At 37.1% G+C, this 23,191-nt stretch overlaps 1 protein-coding gene across 1 annotated transcript in view; it reads right to left on the bottom strand.

The window, feature by feature from the left end:
* Positions 1-22,969, bottom strand: part of NAA35 (N-alpha-acetyltransferase 35, NatC auxiliary subunit) — a 94,549-nt gene extending 71,580 nt beyond the window's left edge. Inside the window, 6 exon segments of the mRNA XM_047698881.1 lie at positions 4,223-4,390; positions 4,972-5,039; positions 6,384-6,510; positions 6,512-6,521; positions 9,968-10,001; positions 22,841-22,969. Of these exon segments, the coding sequence (XP_047554837.1) occupies positions 4,223-4,390; positions 4,972-5,039; positions 6,384-6,510; positions 6,512-6,521; positions 9,968-10,001; positions 22,841-22,964 (531 nt within the window). The 5' untranslated portion in view covers positions 22,965-22,969.
* Between the last annotated feature and the right edge of the window lie 222 nt (positions 22,970-23,191).

Raw genomic sequence — 23,191 nt, 5'->3', positions numbered from 1 at the left:
CTATTCAATAGGCAACCAATTCTTTTTCTAATTATAAGACCAAGAAAATTAACCAGGAAAAACCTGAAAAGTTTACAGACAAGAAAACATAATTTTTCCAGCCCAGGAACTTTATATTTCTTTCCAGTCTTCTTTATTATCACACAGTTGGTTATACTGTGTGTTGTTTTCCTAACCCTTCAAAGTATACACTCTCCCATGATTTTTTTTTTTTAGAAGATTTTATTTGAGAGACAGGGTGCACAGAAGCATGGGGGAGTGGCAGAGAGAGAGGGAGAAGCAGGCTCCCCATTAAGCAAGGAGACCTTCTTGGGGCTCGATCCCAGGACCCTACCTAAGATCATTACTGAGCCAAAGGCAGACACTTAACTAAGCCACCCAGGTGCCTCCACTCTCCCATGATTTTAGACATGTTTTCACTATCACTCTGTATAATAAATTATGTGTAATAAATTAGCCATAATTTAATTCAAGCAAACCCTAATGGTGGCATTTTGGTTGATGCCAACTTTCACTATTAAAAAGTGATTAAAGTGTTTTTGCATAAAGTATCCACATTTAAGGCTGAGTTCCAAAGATGAATTAATTAGTTCCAGCTGTGCTAACGCATACTCCCACTAATAAAAAACCAAATGACAACTTACTGCATTCTTACCAATACTGAATATTCTCACTTAAAAATATATTTGGTAGATGAAAAGTGAATTATTTTAACTCTGTTTCTTGGATGACATAGAGACTAAATTTTTAAATGCTACTGTTATTTATTACCCTCCTCTAAGAGTAAGCTGCTTATTTTACTGCCCAGTTTTGGACTTCAGTGTTCCGTTTTATTTGAATGAGATCTTAACAAATACAGATAATTTTTGTTATCTAGATTTTTCCAAAAATTTTTCTATCATCTTTTTCCTATTGGTCTTTTCCTTTATGATCTCTCCCATTTGTTAAGTCCTTCATCCAGAGAATATGCAGAATTTCAATTATAATTATTTACATTACAAAAAGTTTATTTTCATTCCCTTTTAAAACAAACTCATCAAGGCACATAATAAAAACTCTAACAGCACACACAAATATATCCCAAGTTTCAAGATTCCAGTTATCTCATGTATGAAGATTTAACTACTTCCCATTTTTAAGAAGAAACCTATACATTTCTATACCTAACTTATTTTACTTTATTTTGGAGGTCTAATCTTACTTGTACACATAAGACTACCTCCTTCTTTGTAAAGGGTGCATAATACTCCACTGTATGAAGGTAGCTTCATTTAACAAGTCTATGTTGGACGTTAAGGTAGTTTCTAGACCTTCATTACTACAAACAAAACTACAATTAATGTCCTTGTACATAAGTCTTTGTACACAGCACAGATCTATTTGTAGAATAAATCCCTAAAAGTGAATCTGCTGAGTTAAGTCATATATACTTTAACTTATGTTATTACTAACTGCTCTTTGAAACAGTTACGTGAGTTTATAATACCATAAAAATGTTTGAGTCTTGCTTACAGTGGAAACCTGAGCCCTAATAAATGTGGAAGGCATGCTAAAGTGAGAAAATCATCATTCTGCAGCCATCAAGTGAAGATTAGTCCAACCAAGAATCTATGGATGCTAAATATAAGGAAAGATTTTAATGAGCAGGGTATTTGTATGATCTTAAAGAGTTTCCCTATGGCAGGCTTACTATACACCAGGGGAGAAAACAGTAACCATACAGTAATCAGAAAACATCTTGGAATAAAATAATATCACCACTGAGTGGGTGTATGCCTTACCTGTAACACCAGAAGGAGGACACAGTATCACTTATATCATATTCCTACCAGGACCGCATAATCTAATGTAATCACGAGGAAAAACACACAAGCTTCAGTGAGGGACACTCTTAAAAAGACAAACTAGGAGAGGCCTACATTCTCCAAAAACATCAATGACATGGAGACAAAGAAAGGCTGAGGAACTGCTATAGATTAAAGGATACTAAAGAGGCAACTAAATGCAGGACATGATCCTAGACTGGATCCCAAACCGTAGGGGGAAAAAACACTAAAAAGGATATTGGTGGGTCACCTGACAGGAACAGAATATGGAGAGTGGACTGTTACTACAGATTCACTGAGATTGAGAACTGTACTGCAGTTGTGTATTTTAAGTACCTTTTTTCTTAGGAGATGCACACTGAGAAATGTTTGTGGGGAGAAGATAATAATGTATGCAACTTACCCTCTGCTGGTTCAAGAAAAAAACATACATGAGAGAGAAATTGAGAAAGTAAACGGGACAATGGATTAATAGAGCTGAATCAAGGTAAGGGATATATGCTGTTCTTTGTGCTCACTATAACTTGTTAATTTGAAATTAAAGATTAAAAAGAGCAAGGCAGTGACTATTCATCTCTCACACACATAGCCCATGTGAATGCCTGTTTCTCACCCTCATCAATATGTACATTATACAAAATTTCTAATCTTTGCCAATAATGGGTAAAAAATGGTATCTCAGTTTTAATCTGCATGTCTCTTAAGTTATGCACCTTTTCTCATGTTTAAAGGTCATTTCATTTTCTACAATCTTCTTTTTAACAACTTTTTTACACCTAAAATACTTCAACTATATTCAATTTATTTTGATATTGTCATAGACTGAGTGTTTGTGTCCCTCCACAATTCATATGTTAAGTCCTAACACCCAATGTGATAATATCTGGAGGTCCTGCCTTTGGAAGGTGATTAGGTCTGCCCTCATGAATGGGATCAGTGACCTTATAAAAGAGACCAAGGGAGTTCCCTTGCACTTTCTCCCAAGTGAGGACATGGTGCAAAGATGACCATCTATGAACCAGAAGGCAAGCCCTCACCAGACACTGAAGCTGCTGGTGCCTTGATCTTGGACTTCTTGGTCTTTGGAACTATAAGAAATAAACTTCTGTTGTTTACAAGCCACTCCATCTATGGTATTCTGCTATAATAACCCAACAGATTAAGGCAGATGTAAAATGATGATAAGTTAATTTTCAAGGGTGCTTACCAACTACTGTCTGCTATATGAATCTTTTCTCTGCCTAGGATTAGGATTTTTAATGTCCTTTTGGGTGTAGTGTGAGAATGCAAGTATTCATATGTATATCTCTTCTCACTTGTTAACGCAAACTAATCTTTCTAAAATTTTCAAGCAAGTGGAAAAGATTTTCCATGATACCGATAGCAATTAAAGTAAGTAGCTAAAAAACCAGTGAGTGTGTAAAAAGTAGACAGTATTTCATACACAACTCACAAGCCATATATTCAAATGTGAAGTCATATTAGCTGTATTATTCTCATATTATTAATATAAATTTAGAAAAACTATACATACTATAGACTGAACCACTGGAGGAGACTAAGATATTTATTTTGGATTAGTAACAGTGTTAAAAAGAAACATGTTTCAACAAAAGGAAGAATTAAAAATACTTATCAATAATTTTTTTTTAAAGATTTTATTTATTTATTTGACAGACAGAGATCACAAGTAGGCAGGGAGGCAGGCAGAGAAAGAGGAGGAAGCAGGCTCCCCGCCGAGCAGAGAGCCCGATGCAGGGCTCGATCCCAGGACCCTGGAATCATGACCCGAGCTGAAGGCAGAGGCTTTAACCCACTGAGCCACCCAGGCGCCCCCTTATCAATAATTTTAAATGCTATTACATTTCCCCTTAAAATTATCAGAACCTAAAACCTTATCTTTCTCATAAGGAGAAAAACATCTTTCCAAGTTTAAAACTCAAAACACTTCCTCAAGGAAAGGTACTTCGTACAAACTGGAAATATGTTTATGCCCTAAAATATCCTCAAAACTTTGTTTTCCTTAGCTCCCTCTTACCCAAAGACTGAAAGTACAGCACTTCTGTGTTATACCTTACAAGAGATTTGAGGGAAGAAGCTATGTCTGCTATTTTCTTTGTGAATTCCCACAACACTCAGAACAATCTGCACATAATGGATACTGTGGATACACATAATGCATGGTAGTGATGGAAAGAAAATACAGTGAAATTAAAGTTCTTTCTTCAAACTAGATTACTTCAGCCAACATATTTGTAAACAACATAGCATCACTTTTAAAAACAGTTTTTACCTATATTTGTTGATAAAAATAAGTATCACATATCATTTAAATATATCACAATAAATAAGATGGTCAAATGAGCTTCAGGAATTCTCATATTACAAAATCTTACCTCTTCAAAAACAGCAGCTTTATTTACTTTTTCCCTTGCAATGTCACAGATTTTCAGGATTCCCAGAGCAAAAGCTTTCATGGCAGGATCTTCTATAAAGTCTGGATTGTGAATGTAAAGGCACGTAAATACTGTCTGTGCCAAGGAATGGCCTTCTAACCATGTTATCTATAAAGAGATAAAAGTATGTGTATGTTTAAGACAACACACAGTCTGCAAAGTCTAAACGGACCCAGGCTAGACTGCCACAGACCCAAATAAATATAGTATTAATCATGGCATTTCAAAGATGATTAAAAGGAAGGTCAGAGGAAAACAAAAGAATTATAATTCACTTTCACTGACTTTAGTTTTTCAAGAATCATATACCATAAATATGACTAGCTATCTAACGAAAGTATTCTTATTATAGAACAGTCTGCAATTATATTTGAAGACTGATGAAATTACAATGCTGCCTTACAGACCATTCAAAAGCAATTAATTCACCAATGAGTCAATAGAAATCATAAAGTAGGGAATTCACAATTTTAGAACTAACCAGTCCTTAGCCACTCATTTAACTTTTCTTTTTCATATTCCACTACTACTAACTAGTTTGAGAGCTTCACAATCCCACCTAGATTACTACAAGAATCTGCACAAATTTTCGGGCCTTCCATCTCTAATCTAATAACCCCCAACCAAGGAACTTTCTGGGAAGTCACAGTTTTTAGATTAACCAAGTGTTATTTTAACTCTTACCAAACAGCAAAACAAGTATCCATTATCCTATCAATTCAGGCAAAGGTGAGGTCTTTAATTTTAATGGTGCCACCTAAAAAGGAGGAGAAATAGGACATATGAGAAGTTTTTTTTTTATAAATTTATGGTTTCTATGTCCAGTAACATTTTGCCTTCCAAAAATGAAGATTTTAAAAATAAAAGTTCTAGAAACTGTATCATCATCGTATAAAAACTGAGACACAGGGTGTGCAACAGAGTACAGGGTAGAAGCAGAGAGGAACCTCAAGCAGACTCCCCACTGAGCGTGGAGATCAAGGCGGGGCTCAATTCTCATAACCCTGAGATCATAACCTGAGTGGAAATCAAGAAGCAGATGCTTGGTGCGCCTGGGTGGCTCAGTGGGTTAAATAAAGCCTCCGCTTTCCGGCTCAGGTCATGGTCCAGGGTCCTGGGATCTAGCCCTGCATCAGGCTCTCTGCTCAGCAGGGAGCCTGCTTCCTCCTCTCTCTCTCTGCCTGTCTCTCTGCCTACTTGTGATCTCTGTCTGTCAAATAAATAAATAAAATCTTTAAAAAAAAAAAAAAAAAGCCGATGCTTAACCAACTGAGCCAGCCAGATGCCCCAAGAAAAGTAAACATTTTTAAGTTAACTATATTACTTGTAAATTTTTTTAGCAAATCTTTTCTCATAAAATATGCAAAAGTAAACTCTGTCAACTATGAATGAATTTATAAGTCAATCCTCACAGAGTTAATTTCAAATTCACACAATAAGCACCTTGCTTAATATATTAATATCCAATTTTAATCCCTTAAACCAACTACCCTGGTATTAAATATATACTGAAATGCTTTCAAAAATTAATGAATAGGGCACCTGGGTGGCTCAGTGAGTTAAGCATCTGCCTTCAGCTCAGGTCACGACCCTGGGGTCCTGGGACTGAGCCCCCTGTCAGGCTCCTTGCTCAGCGAGGAATCTGCTTCTCCCTCTCCCCCGCCCCTTTCCCCACTTGTGCTCTCTCTCTGAAACAAATAAATAAAATCTTTTAAAAAAATTAACACACAAATTTAGAGCAAGCTTGTAATGAGACCCTAAAACAATTTTTAGATTTAACAGATTTCAAAGGAGATCAATAAATGAAGGTTTTAACTAATTTTTATTTATATCCCTGAAATGCTCTTAAAAAATTATACTTTAGGGTTGCTGGGGGGAGGAGTGTTGGGAGAGGGGGGTGGGGTTACAGACACTGGGGAGGGTATGTGCTATGGTGAGTGCTGTGAAGTGTGTAAACCTGGCGATTCACAGACCTATACCCCTGGGGATAAAAATATATGTTTATAAAAAATAAAAAATAAATTTAAAAATTATAACTTTAATATGCCAAGTTTGATTTTCATTGTTTTTAACACATATGAAATAACAAATGATAAAACACAAAAAAGCACAATGGTAATTACCTTGATAGCTTGTTCAAAATTGAGAACTTTTCGATTAACTTGGTTTCCAATCATGCCAGCATCCATCTTGGGATCCATCATTTCAATGGCAGACATGGCTTCAAAAAAGACCAAATCTGCAAATAAAAAACATGACCACACAAATTGTTCTTGAACCGTTAAGTTTACCCAGATTCTCACAATGATATAAAAATTATTACAGTGCTTTAAATAACTATAGTAATTCTATGTATTTAAGCTTCCCAAATTGCTACCACTTCTATTTCAACTAAATAGAAAACGTAACATAAAAATTATTCCATGTAGTTGTCATTCAAATTATTTTACAGCACTGTGGGAGAGAAAAGAAAACAAAAGATTTTTTTGTATTTCTTTACAAAAGGTTGCACATCAGAAAATGTTGGAAAAAGGATCAACTGATCGAATAATGGATTTCACTTTGCCTTTAAATAATTTTTCTCTAATATTTAGAAAGTTGTGTTTGGATAATCATCAACATTTTCTTTACATATTGAATGATAATAATAATCTGGCACATTACTGTGCTGTGAATGACCCAAGTTCTGCAATAACATAATGAAAAATTAATCAGGAATCCTCTTATTTGTGTCTGGTATTTATGAGTTATTAGCCATAAGAGCAGATAGCTGTGATGCACTGTGGACTGGTTAGGAAGTGTATCATTAACTGAGATATGCCTCAAAAAAATGGGACAGGAACAAAAGAAGCTTAAAAGAAAGTCTGACAGGTTGATGAAGCTACTGACTTCATATTTGCTTAGTCTAAGCTATTAGATTACCAGCAAAATAAAGACATCTACCTTGTTACACTAAATCATTTCTCTCAGAAAGGCAGCAGCAAGGAGAAAGCAGCAGCTTAAGGAGACAGAACTCTTCCCTGCAATCCCTCAAATCTCTTAATGCGTCAAGATAATCTGACAATATGAACATGGTATTATTGAAGACAACTCTAGTATATGCTAATCAAAACCCAAATGGTATTTTTTCAAAGAGGTTGTCAAGCCAAAACAGTAAATATGCAAAAATGGAAGAGAATTTTTTCAACAAAAAGAGAGATTCATCAAATATCAAAGACACTGTAAGATATAATAATTGAACGCATCCTAGAACACACGGGGTCAATTAAAAAACAGCCTAAACACCATTTCTGAAGAATTATATGTGATAAAAGTAGAACTTCAAAGTAGTGAAAAAACAGTGGGTTAATCAATAAATACTGTTGAGACAAGTGGCTAACCATCTGGAAAAAAAGTGAAATCTTGATTTACACAATTTCAAAAAAGTAAACTTCACGCAGATTTAAGTTCTAAATCTAAAACATGCAAACAAAAAACTTTCCAATAAATTTATAAACGAGTTGATATATACAACTGTGTAAATATTTTAAAATTTAGATGCGCCAATAATAAGCCATAGCTGGAACTCCATAATTATCTAGGATGGATATTTTAATATAATTTTCAAAAAGTTATTATATCGAATACAACCACCTGGTATAAATAAATAAGGCAAGGCAAGTAGTCAAAAAAAAAGAGGCAAACAACATGAATGGAAAATTCACAAAAGAAAAAATTCATATTAATAATAAAAAAGTGCAAAGCTGCTCAAATTTAAATGTAATCAGTAATGCAAAACAAATAATGATAAATTTCTTTGGCCATTCAGAAAGCTTTAAAAATATATTTAGTCTTTTTTCATTGGTGGGAGTGTAAACTGAAACAGACTTTTGTTTAGAAAAGCCTGGCTGAACCCATTAATATCCAGCCATTCGATTTCTAGGCTTCCATTCTAAAAATCTTTTGTACATGTATACCAAAAGGCTTGCAGAAATTAAGTGTCTTCAATTTTCCCATGTTACCAAAAATATTGCAATCTAAATGTCTGGATTGTGAATGTAAAGGCATGTAAATACTGTCTGTGCCAAGGAATGGCCTTCTAAATACCACAGAATAAATTATGGTATAGCCGTTTTATAAAATACAAACCAACAGTTAAAATGAACAAGGTAGAGCTTATATACTAACATGGAAAGATCTCCAAGATATACTGAATTGGGAAGGAATTTTCAAAATAATACATACTGCAGATTCGCATTTACAATTAGCTAATTTTGTAGATTTTTACTCATGTAAATATATTCCTTTGTAAGTCTAGAAAAACATGCAACAATCTGATAACAGTGATTATTTCCAGGCAAAGAACAGACATGTGGGGGAGTGGTGGCAGTGTCATGTGAAGTTTCTGTTTCATCCCTGAGGTCTGAATTCGCTTAAAAGTATCCATTTATTACTTATAAGAGAACAACTAAATCAAGTTTCTAATGGCACAATCAAAACCCTAGTGAGGTATCTGCCTAATTAGTAAACCTCTACAGAAACTGTAGTAGCATTAAGTTAGCTATTTCATTCACCCAACAAATAGCACAAGTACCTAATATGTGCTAAGCATGGTTCTAGGTACTTAGAATACATGAGTGAGTGAACAAATTTGCCTGCCTTAAGGAAGCTCACATCCAGTGGAAGGAACGGACAATAAACATGAAGGTAAAAAGTTACACAGCATGTTAGAAGACTGTATGCTAGGCAGAAAAGACAAGACAGCTAAAGAAGATATGAATCACAAGAATATAACTTTAATAGATAGATGGTCAGGAGAGGCTGCTGGTAATCATGTTTTCTGCGCTAAGCCTAGCACCTTGGGGGAAATGAAGGCAGCCTGGTCCCTCTAGCTATCTTCTTACAAATCTTGTTTCAGGTCAGGAGCCACACTCTTCTGCATTAGCTTGGGATAAGGTTTCATTTTATCTTTCCTAGAATTGCCTGCAGCACCAAAATGATGCCGTAGAATGGTTCTTAGTGTGGTTAGTCCCTGGATCAACAGCATCAACCTCATCAGGGAACTTGGTAGAAATGCAACTACTGCGGTCCTACGCCAGACCTAAAGAAGGATCTCTGGGGGTGGGGCCCAGCAACATGTTTTCAATGTGTGGGATGATTCTGATTCACACTAGAGTCTGAGAAGAACTAAATTTCAGGGTCTACCCTTGCTTCCCAGATGTCCAATCTGAGCCACTAATTTAACATTTTATATTTCTAACCTTGAAATAGAGGCTGGCCAGATCAGTAGGGGAACTGAGGATATCTATGGTAGTATAAATAGAATCAAGCACCTATCTTTTTTTACCTTTCCAGGGATTCTGGATCTAACTTTCATCCAGCCATTATCGCACTTATCTCTCTGGTTATCAGCCAGCCTATTACAGATAACATACAGCCTGTAAGCTTTCTTCAAGAAATTTCACATCCTCTCTAACTCTCAAGGAAAGGACCATGAGGCACAGTTTCCATTAACCATAACCATTTTTATTACAACCAGGGCCAGCTACCCCAAAATAACTCACCAATGTTAAGAATATATTTATAAATCATTTTCTTTTTACAGCTTTGAAATGTAATATTACCCAGGTTCCAAGGAACACTACTGCACACAAGGAAAAACATGGAAATATTACATTAACTATTTCAAATGACATAAATACTTACAGTTTATCATGAAGCAGTTCTCCCAATTTTAATTCTAAAAGAAAAAAAAAAAGAAAAATCTTTTGAATAATACAATCTTAATATTTAAATTTTAATTCTAAGAAAAAAAAGTTTTGCTTGAAAATGAGCTTGCATTAAACTTCATTTTCTTTTTTTTGAAAGACTTTATTTATTTGACAGAGAGAGATCACAAGTAGGCAGAGGGGCAGGCAGAGAGGGGGAAGCAGGCTCCCTGCTGAGGGGAGAGCCCGATGCGGGGCTCAATCCCAGGACGCTGAGACCATGACCTGAGCCCGAAGGCAGAGGCTCAACCCACTGAGCCACACAAGTGCCCCTAAACTTCATTTTCTAAGAAATGATTATTTGTACTCAATTACTAATATAATGCCTTCCACAGAATGAATATTTAAACTCTTTAAGTTGAACTTTTTAGAATTAGCAAACAACCCACCACAGGCCAAAACAATCTAATCAGAATTACCAACCTCATTTTAAAGTATTACTAGTATATTTCCCCCTAAGTATACTTTTTCACAGAACTGACCTGCTATTTCACAAGTTGTTTTTAAACTACTTGGTGTCAAATCTAACCTCTTTTTGTCCCAGGAACAGTACCAAAGTTGTTTTTTAAAATTACATTTATTTCAATGTAGAAAACATGAGTAAACAGCTAATCAAAACAGTATTCAAACCCTATAAAACAAGTCCCAACCTTGGGTGCATACTGGTATCAACTTTGGAACTCCGGAAAATCCCAGCGTCCAAGCAGCACCCTAAACCAATTAAATTCTAGGGGTGGGGCCCTCGGCAGTGGTTTTTAAAAGCTCTAAGGTGATTTCAATGTGCAGGGTAGGTGAGAACCACTACTACAACATTTTAAGTAGCTTAAGTATTGATGGTCAAATCTTGTGGAAGGTGCAAAGCACTAGTTTTCAGCAGTTCTCAAAGATGGTCTGGGAACCCAGGTGGTGTCTGTAATATTAAAATTACTTTCATAGTAAATCAGGGCACAGGGGTGGCTCAGTCAGTTAAGCATCCAACTCTGGATTTCAGCTTAGGTCATGATCTCAGGGTTGTGAGACTGAGCTCCGTGTTGGGCTCCACGGTGAGCATGCTTATGATGCTTTCTCTCCTTCTTCTGCCCCTCCACCCCTGCTCTCTTGTGCACATACTGGTGTGCTCCGCTCACTCGATCTCTCTCTCTCTCTCTCGAATAGATAAAAATTACTTTTATAGTAATACTAAAATGTTGTCTTTTTCATTGTGTTGACATTTGCACTGAGGATGCAAAAGCAATGCATAAAAAGGAAAAATTTTTAAATGGGGGGTGGGGCTACACTACTTTAGTTTCAGCACAAATTTAAAAAGTGGCCCCAAGCTCAACAGTGTATTCTTTACCTCCATGCACTTGTAGTTTAAAAAGACAATTTTTTTTTTTTAATTTCACTTAAGAGGTCCTTGATGAAGCAGTAAAATTATTAACCTCAGGACTGGGTCCAGGGTACAGCAAGTAAAGCACCTCCATGTGAAATTTAAAGAGTGACTCACTTTCAGTTAGCAAATTCTTAAATTTTACACCCTAGGTGCCTCAATCACCTCCTTCTAGTGCTGGCCCTGACTTACCTGATTAAATCTCAATCTCTGAGTACATCTTTTAAATATTCTATTTGACAAAATGGAAAGTTATAAACAAACACTTTTGCTGCATACCAATATAAGATGTTGTCTTAAGGAGAAGCACTTGCACAAATATGGAACACCATTTTTTACTTGAACAACGGCCAAAATGTACTTATTCAGATATGAAAATATGTCCTTTTCTTGAAAATAAATGAGTCTGTTGCTTTAAGAAAAACAACTGACATTTGTGTTGCCAATAATAAAATTTGAGCTTTTAGGCAAAAATTAGAATTTGGAGAAACATATCTGACACTGTGAAACTGATAGATTCCCAATACTTAAAAAATACTTTTCTGATGATACTGGTGGTGTATTAACAAATGTGCTTTTCAGTATTATGTAATTTCATCAGCATTTGGAAGATCTGCTTAACTCAGTGAACGAATATTTTCCAAATGGCAACAAATGTTCCAAAATCAGGCATGGATAAAAGATCCATTCAAAGTTCAAGGCAGACCAGTGGATTTTAATGTAACAAAGAAAGTCCACTCATATGTCTTCAGATTCCACATCACAGTTAATCTTTAAGAAACTACCACCTGTCAAGTTTTGTTGCACTGTCATATCAAAGAAGAGGATCCACAATTATCTTTAAAGTTTCCTCCATTTTTCAACTACATATTGGGTGAGGCCAAATTTACCTTATATACTTCAAGCACATACACAGATAACGAATTCAGGCACCCTCTGTTATGCTGACATAAAGAGATTTCCAAAAATATAAAACTCCACTCTTGTAAGTCATTCTGCTTTGAAAAATATTTATTTTCATTAAAAACCATGTTAACATGCAATGGATTTATATTTGTTTTTAATGAATTCCTATTTTTAAAATTTGCTTTAAATTTTAATACAGTAAACTATACATATGTTAACACAAACAATTTTTAAGAGTTTAAAAGTGTAATTTTTAAGAGTATAATGGGATCCTAGGTGCTTCTGGATGACTTTGGCTCAGGTCATGATCCCATGGTCCTGGGATCAAGCCCCAAGTCCTGCTCTCTGCTTGGCAGGGGGCCTGCTTCCCCCTGTCTCTGTCTCTGCCTGTCTCTCTGCCTACTTGTGACCTCTGTCAAATAAATAAATAAAATCTTAAAAAAAAAAAAAGTATAATGGGATCCTGAGGCCAAAAACTTTGAGAACTGCTATAATAATTTATCAAATACTTAAGGTAGATTTGGGTACCAAATAGCTTCATTAAACCTAAAACACTCCACAGACCTAAAAGCAAGCCAATCACTCTGGGCCTTGGGCTCCTATCCGTAAAATGAAGGGCTGAACTAGCTGACTCTCATTAGGTCCCTCAGAATACCAGTAATCAGAGAGGTCTGGGTGCTCAGCAACCAACTCTTGATTTTGGCTCAGATCATGATCTCAGATTCCTGGGAATGAGCCCCACCTTGGCTCCACACTCAGTGCAGAGTCTGCTTATCCCTCTTCCCTCTGCTCCTCCTCACACATACATATGCGTGTGCTCTCTCCCACTCTCTCAAATAAATAAATAAATAAATCTTAAAAGGAAAAAAAAAGAACATCAACAATCAGATCACAGTAAACTGTAGGCAGGAAACTTTAAAATTTACTCAACTAAGCAGAGTGCAAGCCCTCTCACTGCATGATCAACAAATGGACACAGAATCGTGATATTCTACAGCACTACAGACCTGAGTAGTTTGCGTCTTATCCAACTAGGCTGCAAGTCTCAAAAAATTTAGTGAGAAGGATGTTTTACATTTATCATTAACAGAGCAATGAAATCATCACACATCACACAGTCCTTGGAAAATTCCACAGTACTAATAAAGAGAATGAGTCAAAAAAGCAAGTTAACATCTCATTATTATATGGAAATAGTTTTACCATGGAAATTGTTTTGACCTTCCATAACCTTTGAAATGGTCTCGAGGATCCCAGGGATCACAGATACACCAAACAGTTGAACTAAGTTAACACAGTGATAAAAAATAGTTACTTCTACTTTTATGTTAAAGCCTTAAGTAGGTGCAGCAGTACATAAAACACTCAGAGCAAAGGAAAAAATTAGATACGAGGAAAAGCTGATGATTCAAGGTTTTTTTTTTTACTACCTTGACAATAAACTGCCTTTTTCTTTTATCCTCACTCTCATTCATATTCTCACTCATGAACAGATCTGTTGTGTGAGAAAATTTAACTCATTTTGTGGGTCCCAGTCTTTTTTTTTTTTTTTTTTTTTTTTTACATGTGAGTGGGGGTGACAACAGAGGGAGAGGGAAGGAGAGAATTCTTTTTTTTTTTTTTAGATTTTTATTTATTTGACACAGAGAGATCACAAGTAGGCAGAGAGGCAGGCACAGAGAGAGAGAGAGGGAAGCAGGCTCCCCGCTGAGCAGAGAGCCCAATGTGGGGCTCGATCCCAGGAGCCTGGGATTATGACCCGAGCCGAAGGCAGAGGCTTAACCCACTGAGCCACCCAGGTGCCCCGGGTCCCAGAATTTCTTAACATCTTACTGGACATCGTTCCTTTTGTCTTAGAAATGAGTAACAAATCATAACTTGTGGTCGATTTTGGGTATGCAGCAGTACTAAGCACTTGAAGCATATATGATCACTCTCCTGAGAAAAAATTCTTACAGGACAGAGAGAAACATGTATCTATATGACAAGGCAAATAAATTTTATCATCTTATAAGTGAAGAGATGTGTAAACTGAAGTTATAGATCGTTGAACAGATTTCCACCCATAACATTATAAATGATGGTTAAGTTCCCACCTAGGAACCCTATGAACCCCTACTGAATCAGTAGGTTGAATGATACAATTGAAATCAGTATCATTGTAATAGTGATATTTAAATGAACCAATTAAGGTTTACCATGCAGTAAAGGTGGCAAACTGCAACTACTTTTAATTCCTTCCTGAAATCTCATTAAAACAACCAGAGGAAGTGTGTGTGTGTGTGTGTGTGTGTGTGTATTTAAGAAAGGTATACACTCCAAAGAAGAAAAACATGTACAATAAAATTGGGGAAAGTTGTAAATAAAAAGACAAATTAAGTAGTTATTTAGCAAAGTTGAGAAAGCAGAATCCTAAAACCAGGATTGAAGAAAGCAAAAACCAACCTGACTTACTGCTTGCAACTAAAAGTGCAGCTAAAGGAAGGCTAAAACATGGAGGACTGAGCTGTCAGGACAACACAGAACCCTGTCCTATTTACAGAGGATAACTGGCCCTCCCTAACCCCACATACTGAAAACTTTTTTGAAGAGGGCAAAACCATCTCCAGAGACATAAGGTTACTGGAAGGCCAGGTACAGTATGGAAAGAGGGGGCATTAAGCAAGTATGTGAGAACCCGAGATCTCTTCCCCACTTAACTGTTAAATAGTAGGCAATCAAGCCAGAGCTTCAACTTTAAGGCAGAAGATTAGATAAATTTGCCAAATACAATTTCTAAATACAATCTTTAGAAATATGTTTATAGAAATATGAATAGAATTTTATTTATCATATTTATGCATTTATTATTTTTTCATATTATATGAAAAATATTCACATATATCTATTTCTATAATAGCAACAAAATGTATAATACAAATCTTTCCAAGTAGAAAGAGCTAAATAACTTATATCACATTTTTTAAATTTTATTCATATTTATTTTTTAATTTTTAAAAAAATTTTATTAACTATAGTGAATTATTAGCCCTAGGAGTACAGGTCTGTGAATTGGCAGGTTTACACACTTCACAGAACTCACCATAGCAGACATCCTCCCCAATGTCCATAACCCAACCACCCTCAGTCCCCTACCCCTCTTTCCCTGGCAACCCTCAGTTTGTTTCGTGAGATGAAGAGTCTCTTATGAGTTGTCTCCTCTATATCAGATGTTCTTTACCATAAAGCCAGTCCAGAAAAAAAAGAAAAACAAAAACAAAAACAAAGCCAAGTCAGATCACTTGATAGCGATGGTCTGTCAATAAGTCCCACCAAAAATTCAGAACTTCCAATTGGCTTTTTGGTCTCCTACCTTTAGACATGCAACAGAGAATTCTTAGATATTTGAAGTAATGCCCAAAAGATACAAACTAAAGGAAACAAACTAAAAAAAGAAAAGACTAGTTGGAGGAAAGATACTATGTAGAAGAACAAACACTCAAAAGAACTATTATTCTTAGCGAGATAAAAAAGTGCAACCCTGAGACAGAAACAGGACACTTTACTTTTTTTTAAAAAAGGGAGGAAGAATATTAAGAAAAAAGAAATTTTAAAAATAAAGAACATTACAGCAGAAAAGAAAAATACAGTAAGTTTGGAAGAGTCTTATAGTCCATTCAGGTTGCTACAACAACAACAGCAAAATACCATAAGCTGGGCAGCCTATAAAGAAAACGTTTATTTCTCCCAGTTCTAGAATCTGCAAAGTCCAAGATCAAGGCACCAGCAGATATTTGGTGAGGGCCCACTTGCTAGACGGCCATCTTTCTGCGGTAACCTAAAATAGCAGAAGGGACTAATCCCGTTCATGTGGGCTCCACTCTCATGATCAAGCACCTCCCAAAGGTTGTTCCAAAAAATAGACACTCCCTAAGGAGAATACAAAAACAAAAACAAAAATAACAAAAAATCCAATGAGGAAATAGAATAATTAAGTTTCCTAGAACTGAAGGATGAGAGGACCTCAGAGCTGTCAACCAGGCAAACCTCAGTGAAAGGTGTGTATACAGGATCAAAGAGAAATCGTAAAAGATTATATATGAAAGTTATCAGAATATCATCAAACTTCCTAATAGCAACATCACTGCAAAAACATCAATGGGTCATGCCCTCAAAATTATCAAAGGTATACAGAAATATTATATTATCAATAAATTGGGAGGACAGAATAAAGACATTTTCAGACATTCAGAGCCTCAAAAAACTATCTCCCATGCTCTCTACTCAGGAGGAGAATAAAGATGTCTAATTTTTTTTTTTTTTTTTAAGATTTTATTTATTTATTTGACAGAGAGTCACAGCAAAAGAGGGAACACAAGCCCTGGGAGTGGTTGAGGGAGAAGCAAGCTCTCCGCCAAGCAGGGAGCCTGATGGGGGGCTCGATCCCAGGACCCTGAGATCATGACCCAAGCCTAAGGCAAACGCTTAACGACTGAGCCACCCACGGCCCCAAAAATGTCTAATCTTGATAAAGTAAGAAACCCAGACTGATGACCTCAGGATTACACGATGTACAAAGGCAAGAAGTCCAGACTGGAGCAGTAAGTAAAAGGCTTGAGGAGAAATTTCTTCAAAGAGACGAAAATGACAGTTTGTCCGAGGTATCTGAATGTCTTAAGGAGATTTAGAAAAGGGGTAAGGAGACTAAGGTAGAATTAATGATAAATACATAGGTTTTGGGTAAAAAAATTTTTGTGTAACACAGAACTGTGCAGGAAGGAAAAAGTAATAAAAACTTTACTCTTTGGCTCAGCCATGATAATATCTGAATATTCATAATGTAGCTACAACTACATGGATAGATTTGGCACCAATATGGATAGAAGTCCTAGATGATGCCAAACTGATGAATGCAAGGAATTAAGAACTAGCAGTAAAGCATATCTATCTAGAATTATGGATAGTGAAATAACCAGCCAAAATAGGGAAGTGATGACTTCTGAAGACCCCTTTCTGTTAACCAAAAACTACCAACATAAAGGAGGATACACATACCTGCCTGACTAAAGAGAAAATCTGGTAAGATGCATTCAAACATGAAGAGAGAACTCAAAGTGCATCAAAGGGTATCATTCTCTTCCCATAACCTGCTGTATGTCAATGCTAGTTGTTAGAGGTGTTAAGACCTCCATCCATATGTTCCTTTCCTGAAGAATGCAGAGTCAGAAAGGTTAAATGGTAGTTGAATGTTATTGAAAATAATCTAAACAGAGTGAACTACGTAGCACTATTGACATTTTATGCAAAATAATTACTTCTTTGTGGGGGCTATCCTGTCCAGCATCCTTGGTGTGTACCACCAGACATCAGTAGCAGCCCGCCTCCTACTGTGACAACCAAAAATGTCAAAAGACACTGGGAAATGTTCCTTGCAGGGCAAAATCAATCCTGATAATTGCTGATCTACAGTGACCCATAATTACCAGTGCTGCCCAGCCCACCTACACTCTACCACTGAAAACATTCTTGATAAGATGTAACAAGAAAGGGGCGCCTGGGTGGCTCAGTGGGTTAAGCCGCTGCCTTCAGCTCAGGTCATGATCTCAGGGTCCTGGGATGGAGCCCCGCATCGGGCTCTCTGCTCAGCAGGGAGCCTGCTTCCTCCTCTCTCTCTGACTGCCTCTCTGCCTGCTTGTGATCTCTCTCTATCAAATAAATAAATAAAATCTTTAAAAAAAAAAAAAAGATGTAACAAGAAAAACATAATTTTCATCACCAAAATCAAAATCACTGAAAAAAAAAAAAAAAAAAAAGTATTTTACAGGTTGCCCAGATCTTTCACCAAGACAATTTCTACTCATCTTTTTCTTCTTGGAATAAAGTGCTAACAGCAAATTCCTAGAACAATGATTCTCAAACTGGGGTTTATGAATTCAGAGGAAGAGGAGTCCATGAAAGTTTTATTAAGAATCTACATTTTTTTCTAAGGTAACTATTAAATGTTATGCAATCAGTTTGATAATTTTTTTTAAAAGATTATAGATTACCAAATGGGTAATAACATTATAACCAAGTACTGCTATAATTTCAGTGCCCAGTCTTGTGTTCATAATTATGTTGGTTTCAGGCAATCACCCAAAATGACAGCATTTAATGTAATGCAGTGGTTCTCAAAACTCTGAAGTACAAGATCCAGATACTCTCTAATTTGAAGAAATATGGCCTTAAAATATTATTCATTCTTTAAACAAGTATATATTAGGCCACCTACAATGTTCTAAATGAGAGAAGACAATACAGAAAGGAAAAGAAACAAGAAGCTTAAAAAATCCTGGATTTTAAAAGAGGGAAGAGAAATTAATAAAAGGAGTTCCCAAAAGTACTGGGCAGAGTTGAAGAAACTGGGGTAGGTGAGGAGGCTTTAAACCATAGGGCCTATGAGAAAGACAGACTAAGAATGGATGAGTGAAGCCATCAAAGACAGAAGGACATGGGATAACAGGACAGACACATGTCGTTCTAGACTAAAGCTCAAAAGAATGGAAATAATAATAGCCAAACTTAGATTACCTCTGGGTTCTAGACATTTAATGATGTCATCATCCTAAGAGAGGTTGTTGGCTATCCACAGAGCGTGTGGAAGAAGGGAATCTGGTAGGTAGAAGAAAGAGCAATGTGTATTTTATGATCATCTGTGTTTAAGTAAAATTTCTAAGTTGTGGGTTTATACTTCAGAAAGCACCTAACTTTAGACAACGAAATGAAATACGAAGATAAAAGGCTTTTTATGGAGTCAATGAGATGGTTTGAATTAGGCAAAGTTTCCTAAAGAAGCAAAGCTCAGAGGTGTTGTTTAGATAAATGACATGTCATGTATCAGGCACATATAGTACATACAGTAATGGCACCATATATTCAAAATAATTTCAGGGGAAAAAAAACAGAAACCAAGTGTCTCAATATCAGATATAGGAAACATGAAGGGAATGTGTGCCATCTGCCTAACAGGAAATAAAAGAAGTGATGAAATTAGAATTTGGTCCAGAAGACTCTGAAGAGTCACTAACAAGTAGAAATGTACATAAAAAACACTGTCATCACTATGCCTGCTTGCTTGCTTGTTTGTTTGTTTATTCATTCATTCATTCATTCTGGTACCAAAAAAACAATCACCAAAGTCTAGCCAAATGCCATCACACTATTACTAAAGAGGAAAGACCACTGTAACAGTTAAAGGGTATAACAATATTTGTTTTAAATTTAGTTCTTGGAAAGTTGCTACAAGTCTAAATTAAATTGATGCTATGAATCTGATTATTTCAAGAAGAGAAAACGAATAATATCACAGCGTAAGAGCTGCCAACAGCCTTTAGCCGTGTATCTATATGTAAAGGAAAATCACTTCTATATCAACTTTTTAGTTTCAAGTATACCTCATATCCGTGCCACTTCAGACAATGCAAGAGCTAATTATGGAAGCGTTAATAGGACGGTTTGAGGTTGGCAACAAAATGACATGCTAGCCCCCTCTTCATCCCCCACTGAAGCAGGGATTAAACCATGCTGCCAATTCAAGGTTCCCTCCACTAAGAAGCAAAATTATTCACTCTTCCTCAAACATCAAACTCTCACTGAACTCTGGCTGTAATAGTTCATCTCAGTCTAGAACAATTCCCTCACATTCACATAAAAATTCGACCACTCCCTTAAGGCCCAACTGAAGTCATATGAACTTCATAAAACCTTTTCCATTTAGGTTCAGAATGACAGCTCTCTAATACAGATCACTTAAACATCAGTACAAGATGATGGGTATAATCCACTAACAGTTTAAGATCTCTGGGCACAGGGGTGCCTGGGTGGCTCAGTTGTTAAGCAGCTACCTTCAGCTCAGGTCATGATCCTGGGGTCCTGGAATGGAGCCCCACAATGGGCTACCTGGTTCTCCCTCTCCCACTCCCCCTGGTTCTGTTCCCTCTCTCACTGTGTTTCTCTCTGTCAAAAAAATAAATAAAATCTAAAAAAAAAAAACAAAACAAAAAACCTCTGGGAACAAAAATGATACTGTAACTTACACTTCTTTCTTCCTTGGATAGACAGATATGGGCAGTCCCCCAATTTCCAGTGTAATGTTCTTTCCACAATTTCACGTAGGCATACTTTAACTGGACATGTATTTCAAAACAATAAAAGGGCAGGCACATGATTTAACATTTTGCTTATACTCAGCTGGCTCCCTTTCCACCTGCAGCTGCTCCAAGTCTCTACTTCTCCTCTCAAGAGCACTAAACACTCCGTCTCACCAGCACCAAAGACTTAACCTGATTCAGTAAAAAAAAAAAAAAAAAAAAGAGAGAACTCATCGAGGCATGCATTCCTCCCAATCTGCTGAGAAATATACCTGTTTCAGGCACCTGGGTGGCTCAGTCCATTAGGCATCTGCCTACTGCTCAGATCAGGATCTCAGGACCTGGGATCAAATCTCACACCAGGCTCCCTGCTCCACAGGAAGTCTACTTCTCCCTCTACCTCTCCCCTCACTCATCCTCGTTCTCTCTCAAATAAAATCTTAAAAACATATATATATATGTATGTGTATATATATATATATATTTCTTCACCAATCCTAACCTCAGTTCCTCCTGTCTCAGTAACTCCTCATTCTTTTCCCCTAAACTAATTTTTTTTTTAAGATTGTATTTATTTGAGATTAGCGAGAGTAAGAGAGAGAGAGTGCGCACACACAAGCAGGGTTAGCAGCAGGCAGTGGGAAAAGGAGGCTCTCCACTGAGCAGGGAGCCCAATGTGGGGCTCAATCCCAGGACTCTGAGATCATGACCTGGGCTGAAGGAAGACGCTCAACCAACTGAGGCACCCAGGCACCCCCACCCCCCCGCAAGTTAATTTCTCTAGCATGTTCTTGATCCTACCCTCTCTTCAAATTCAAGCTCTCACTCTACCATTTTTTTTTTTTTAAAGATTTTATTTATTTATTTGACAGAGAGATCACAAGCAGGCAGAGAGGCAGGCAGAGAGAGAGGAGGAAGCAGGCTCCCTGCTGAGCAGAGAGCCCGATGCGGGGCTCGATCCCAGGACCCTGAGATCATGACCTGAGCCGAAGGCAGCGGCTTAACCCACTGAGCCACCCAGGCGCCCCTCACTCTACCATTTTTTAAAAAATTTTATTTATTTGAGGGAAAGGCAGAATCCCTGAGCAACATGCAAGAAAACACAAGTGGGGGGAGGGGGAGCACACAGAAGGAGCAGAAAAAGCAGGCTCTCTGCTCAGCAGAGAAGTGGGGCTAAATCCCAGGACCCTAGGATCATGACCTGAGTGGAAGGCAGATGCTTAACCAACGAAGCCACCCAGGCACCCCCCTCACCATTTGTTCCTTTCTCTTTCCAGTCTCTCCCTAAGGCTCATTCCCCTGCAACAACAAACATGCTCATTTCTCTAATCACTTACGCCTATGCATTTATTAAACTATTACTATGTACCAGGCAACGTTCTGTGTAGTAGGGTTACAGACAAGATCTCTGCACTCACAGAGCTTATGTTCCATTGGGTAAGGCTGACAATAAATAAGAAATAACTGAAAGCCACAGTTTCTGACAGTAGGTAAGTATTATGATAAAAATAAAACAGAGTGATTCAACTGAAGTGGAGCTGGAAAGAACAGGGTTAAATCTAATTAGATTAGTTGTTTTGAGATATCCTTGCAACCCGCCAGGAAGGAGCCAGGTACGTGAAGACCTGGAGGCAAAGCAGTTTTAGACACAGAAAAAGAAATATGCAGAGGTCAGAGGGGAAACTGCCCTGATGTGCTTAATGACATAAAAAGGTTGGTGTGACTAACATAATGAGCCTAGTGGTGCAGTGGTACAAAAATGAAGTCAGTGGTAGGCAGGCACCAGACCATACAGGCTATGGGGATGGAATAAAGATTTTATTCTACCTGCAATAGGAAGTCACTGGACCTTCTTGAGCAGTGAATAATGTGACTTTATTATTTAAAAACCTCAACTATACAATACTACCACCATCTTTAGGTCAATACAACTCATATTTCCACAATTTGTAATTATTGCCATGCACTTTCTGTTACTTAAAGCTAGAAAAATTGAAGCAACTGCTTCAACACCAGTATTTCATGCACTATCAAATACTGACTGGCTTTTTTTTTTTTAAGATTTTATTTATTTATTTGACAGAGACAGAGAGAGAGAGAGAGATCACAAGTAGGCAGAGGAGAAGGCAGAGAGAAAGAGGAAGCAGGCTCCCTGCTGAGCAGAGGTTTGACCCCAGGACCCTGAGACCATGATGCAAGCAGAAGGCAGAGGCTCAAGCCACTGAGCCACCCAGGCGCCCGGAATACCGACTGGCTTTAAATGAAAGTTAAAATTAGAGGGTAGAGAATGAGTAAGTGTGGTGAACAAACTTGATACGCCACACTTACCTGTTGATTTCATTTACTGAGTTAGTCTACAAATAGCAATCAAGACTTTATTTTACCTTTTCCCAGATTCTGAATTTCTAGTCTAAAAATTCAAACTCACCTCGACAAGCTTCTTCAAAATCTTGGGTTATGTCCACCCAGCTTGTATTGCTTTTTTCCATCTTTTCTGGTATACTGAGCTCCCATCCCGAATCATCATCTTCTACAGAAGCTTTCATGACCATAATGCCTATAAAATTAACACTGGTGTAAAAGAGATTGTGGCTTTCAGGGCAAGAGTATTTGCAAGGCATGTGTGTGCGTTCAAGTACTGGACGGAAGTCTTACTAAACTGCCAGACCTCATCTGAGTTTGAGGATGACACTGGGGGGAAAAAATCTTAATGCAATTAAATCTTATATTAACACTACTGTTGCTTATTTACTAACAGCCCAGCACCTACCAAGGCTTT

This window comes from Lutra lutra, chromosome 13, assembly GCF_902655055.1.
Source record: "Lutra lutra chromosome 13, mLutLut1.2, whole genome shotgun sequence".
Taxonomy (NCBI): Eukaryota; Metazoa; Chordata; class Mammalia; order Carnivora; family Mustelidae; genus Lutra; species Lutra lutra.
This window is presented reverse-complemented; position numbering and strand designations above follow the sequence as displayed.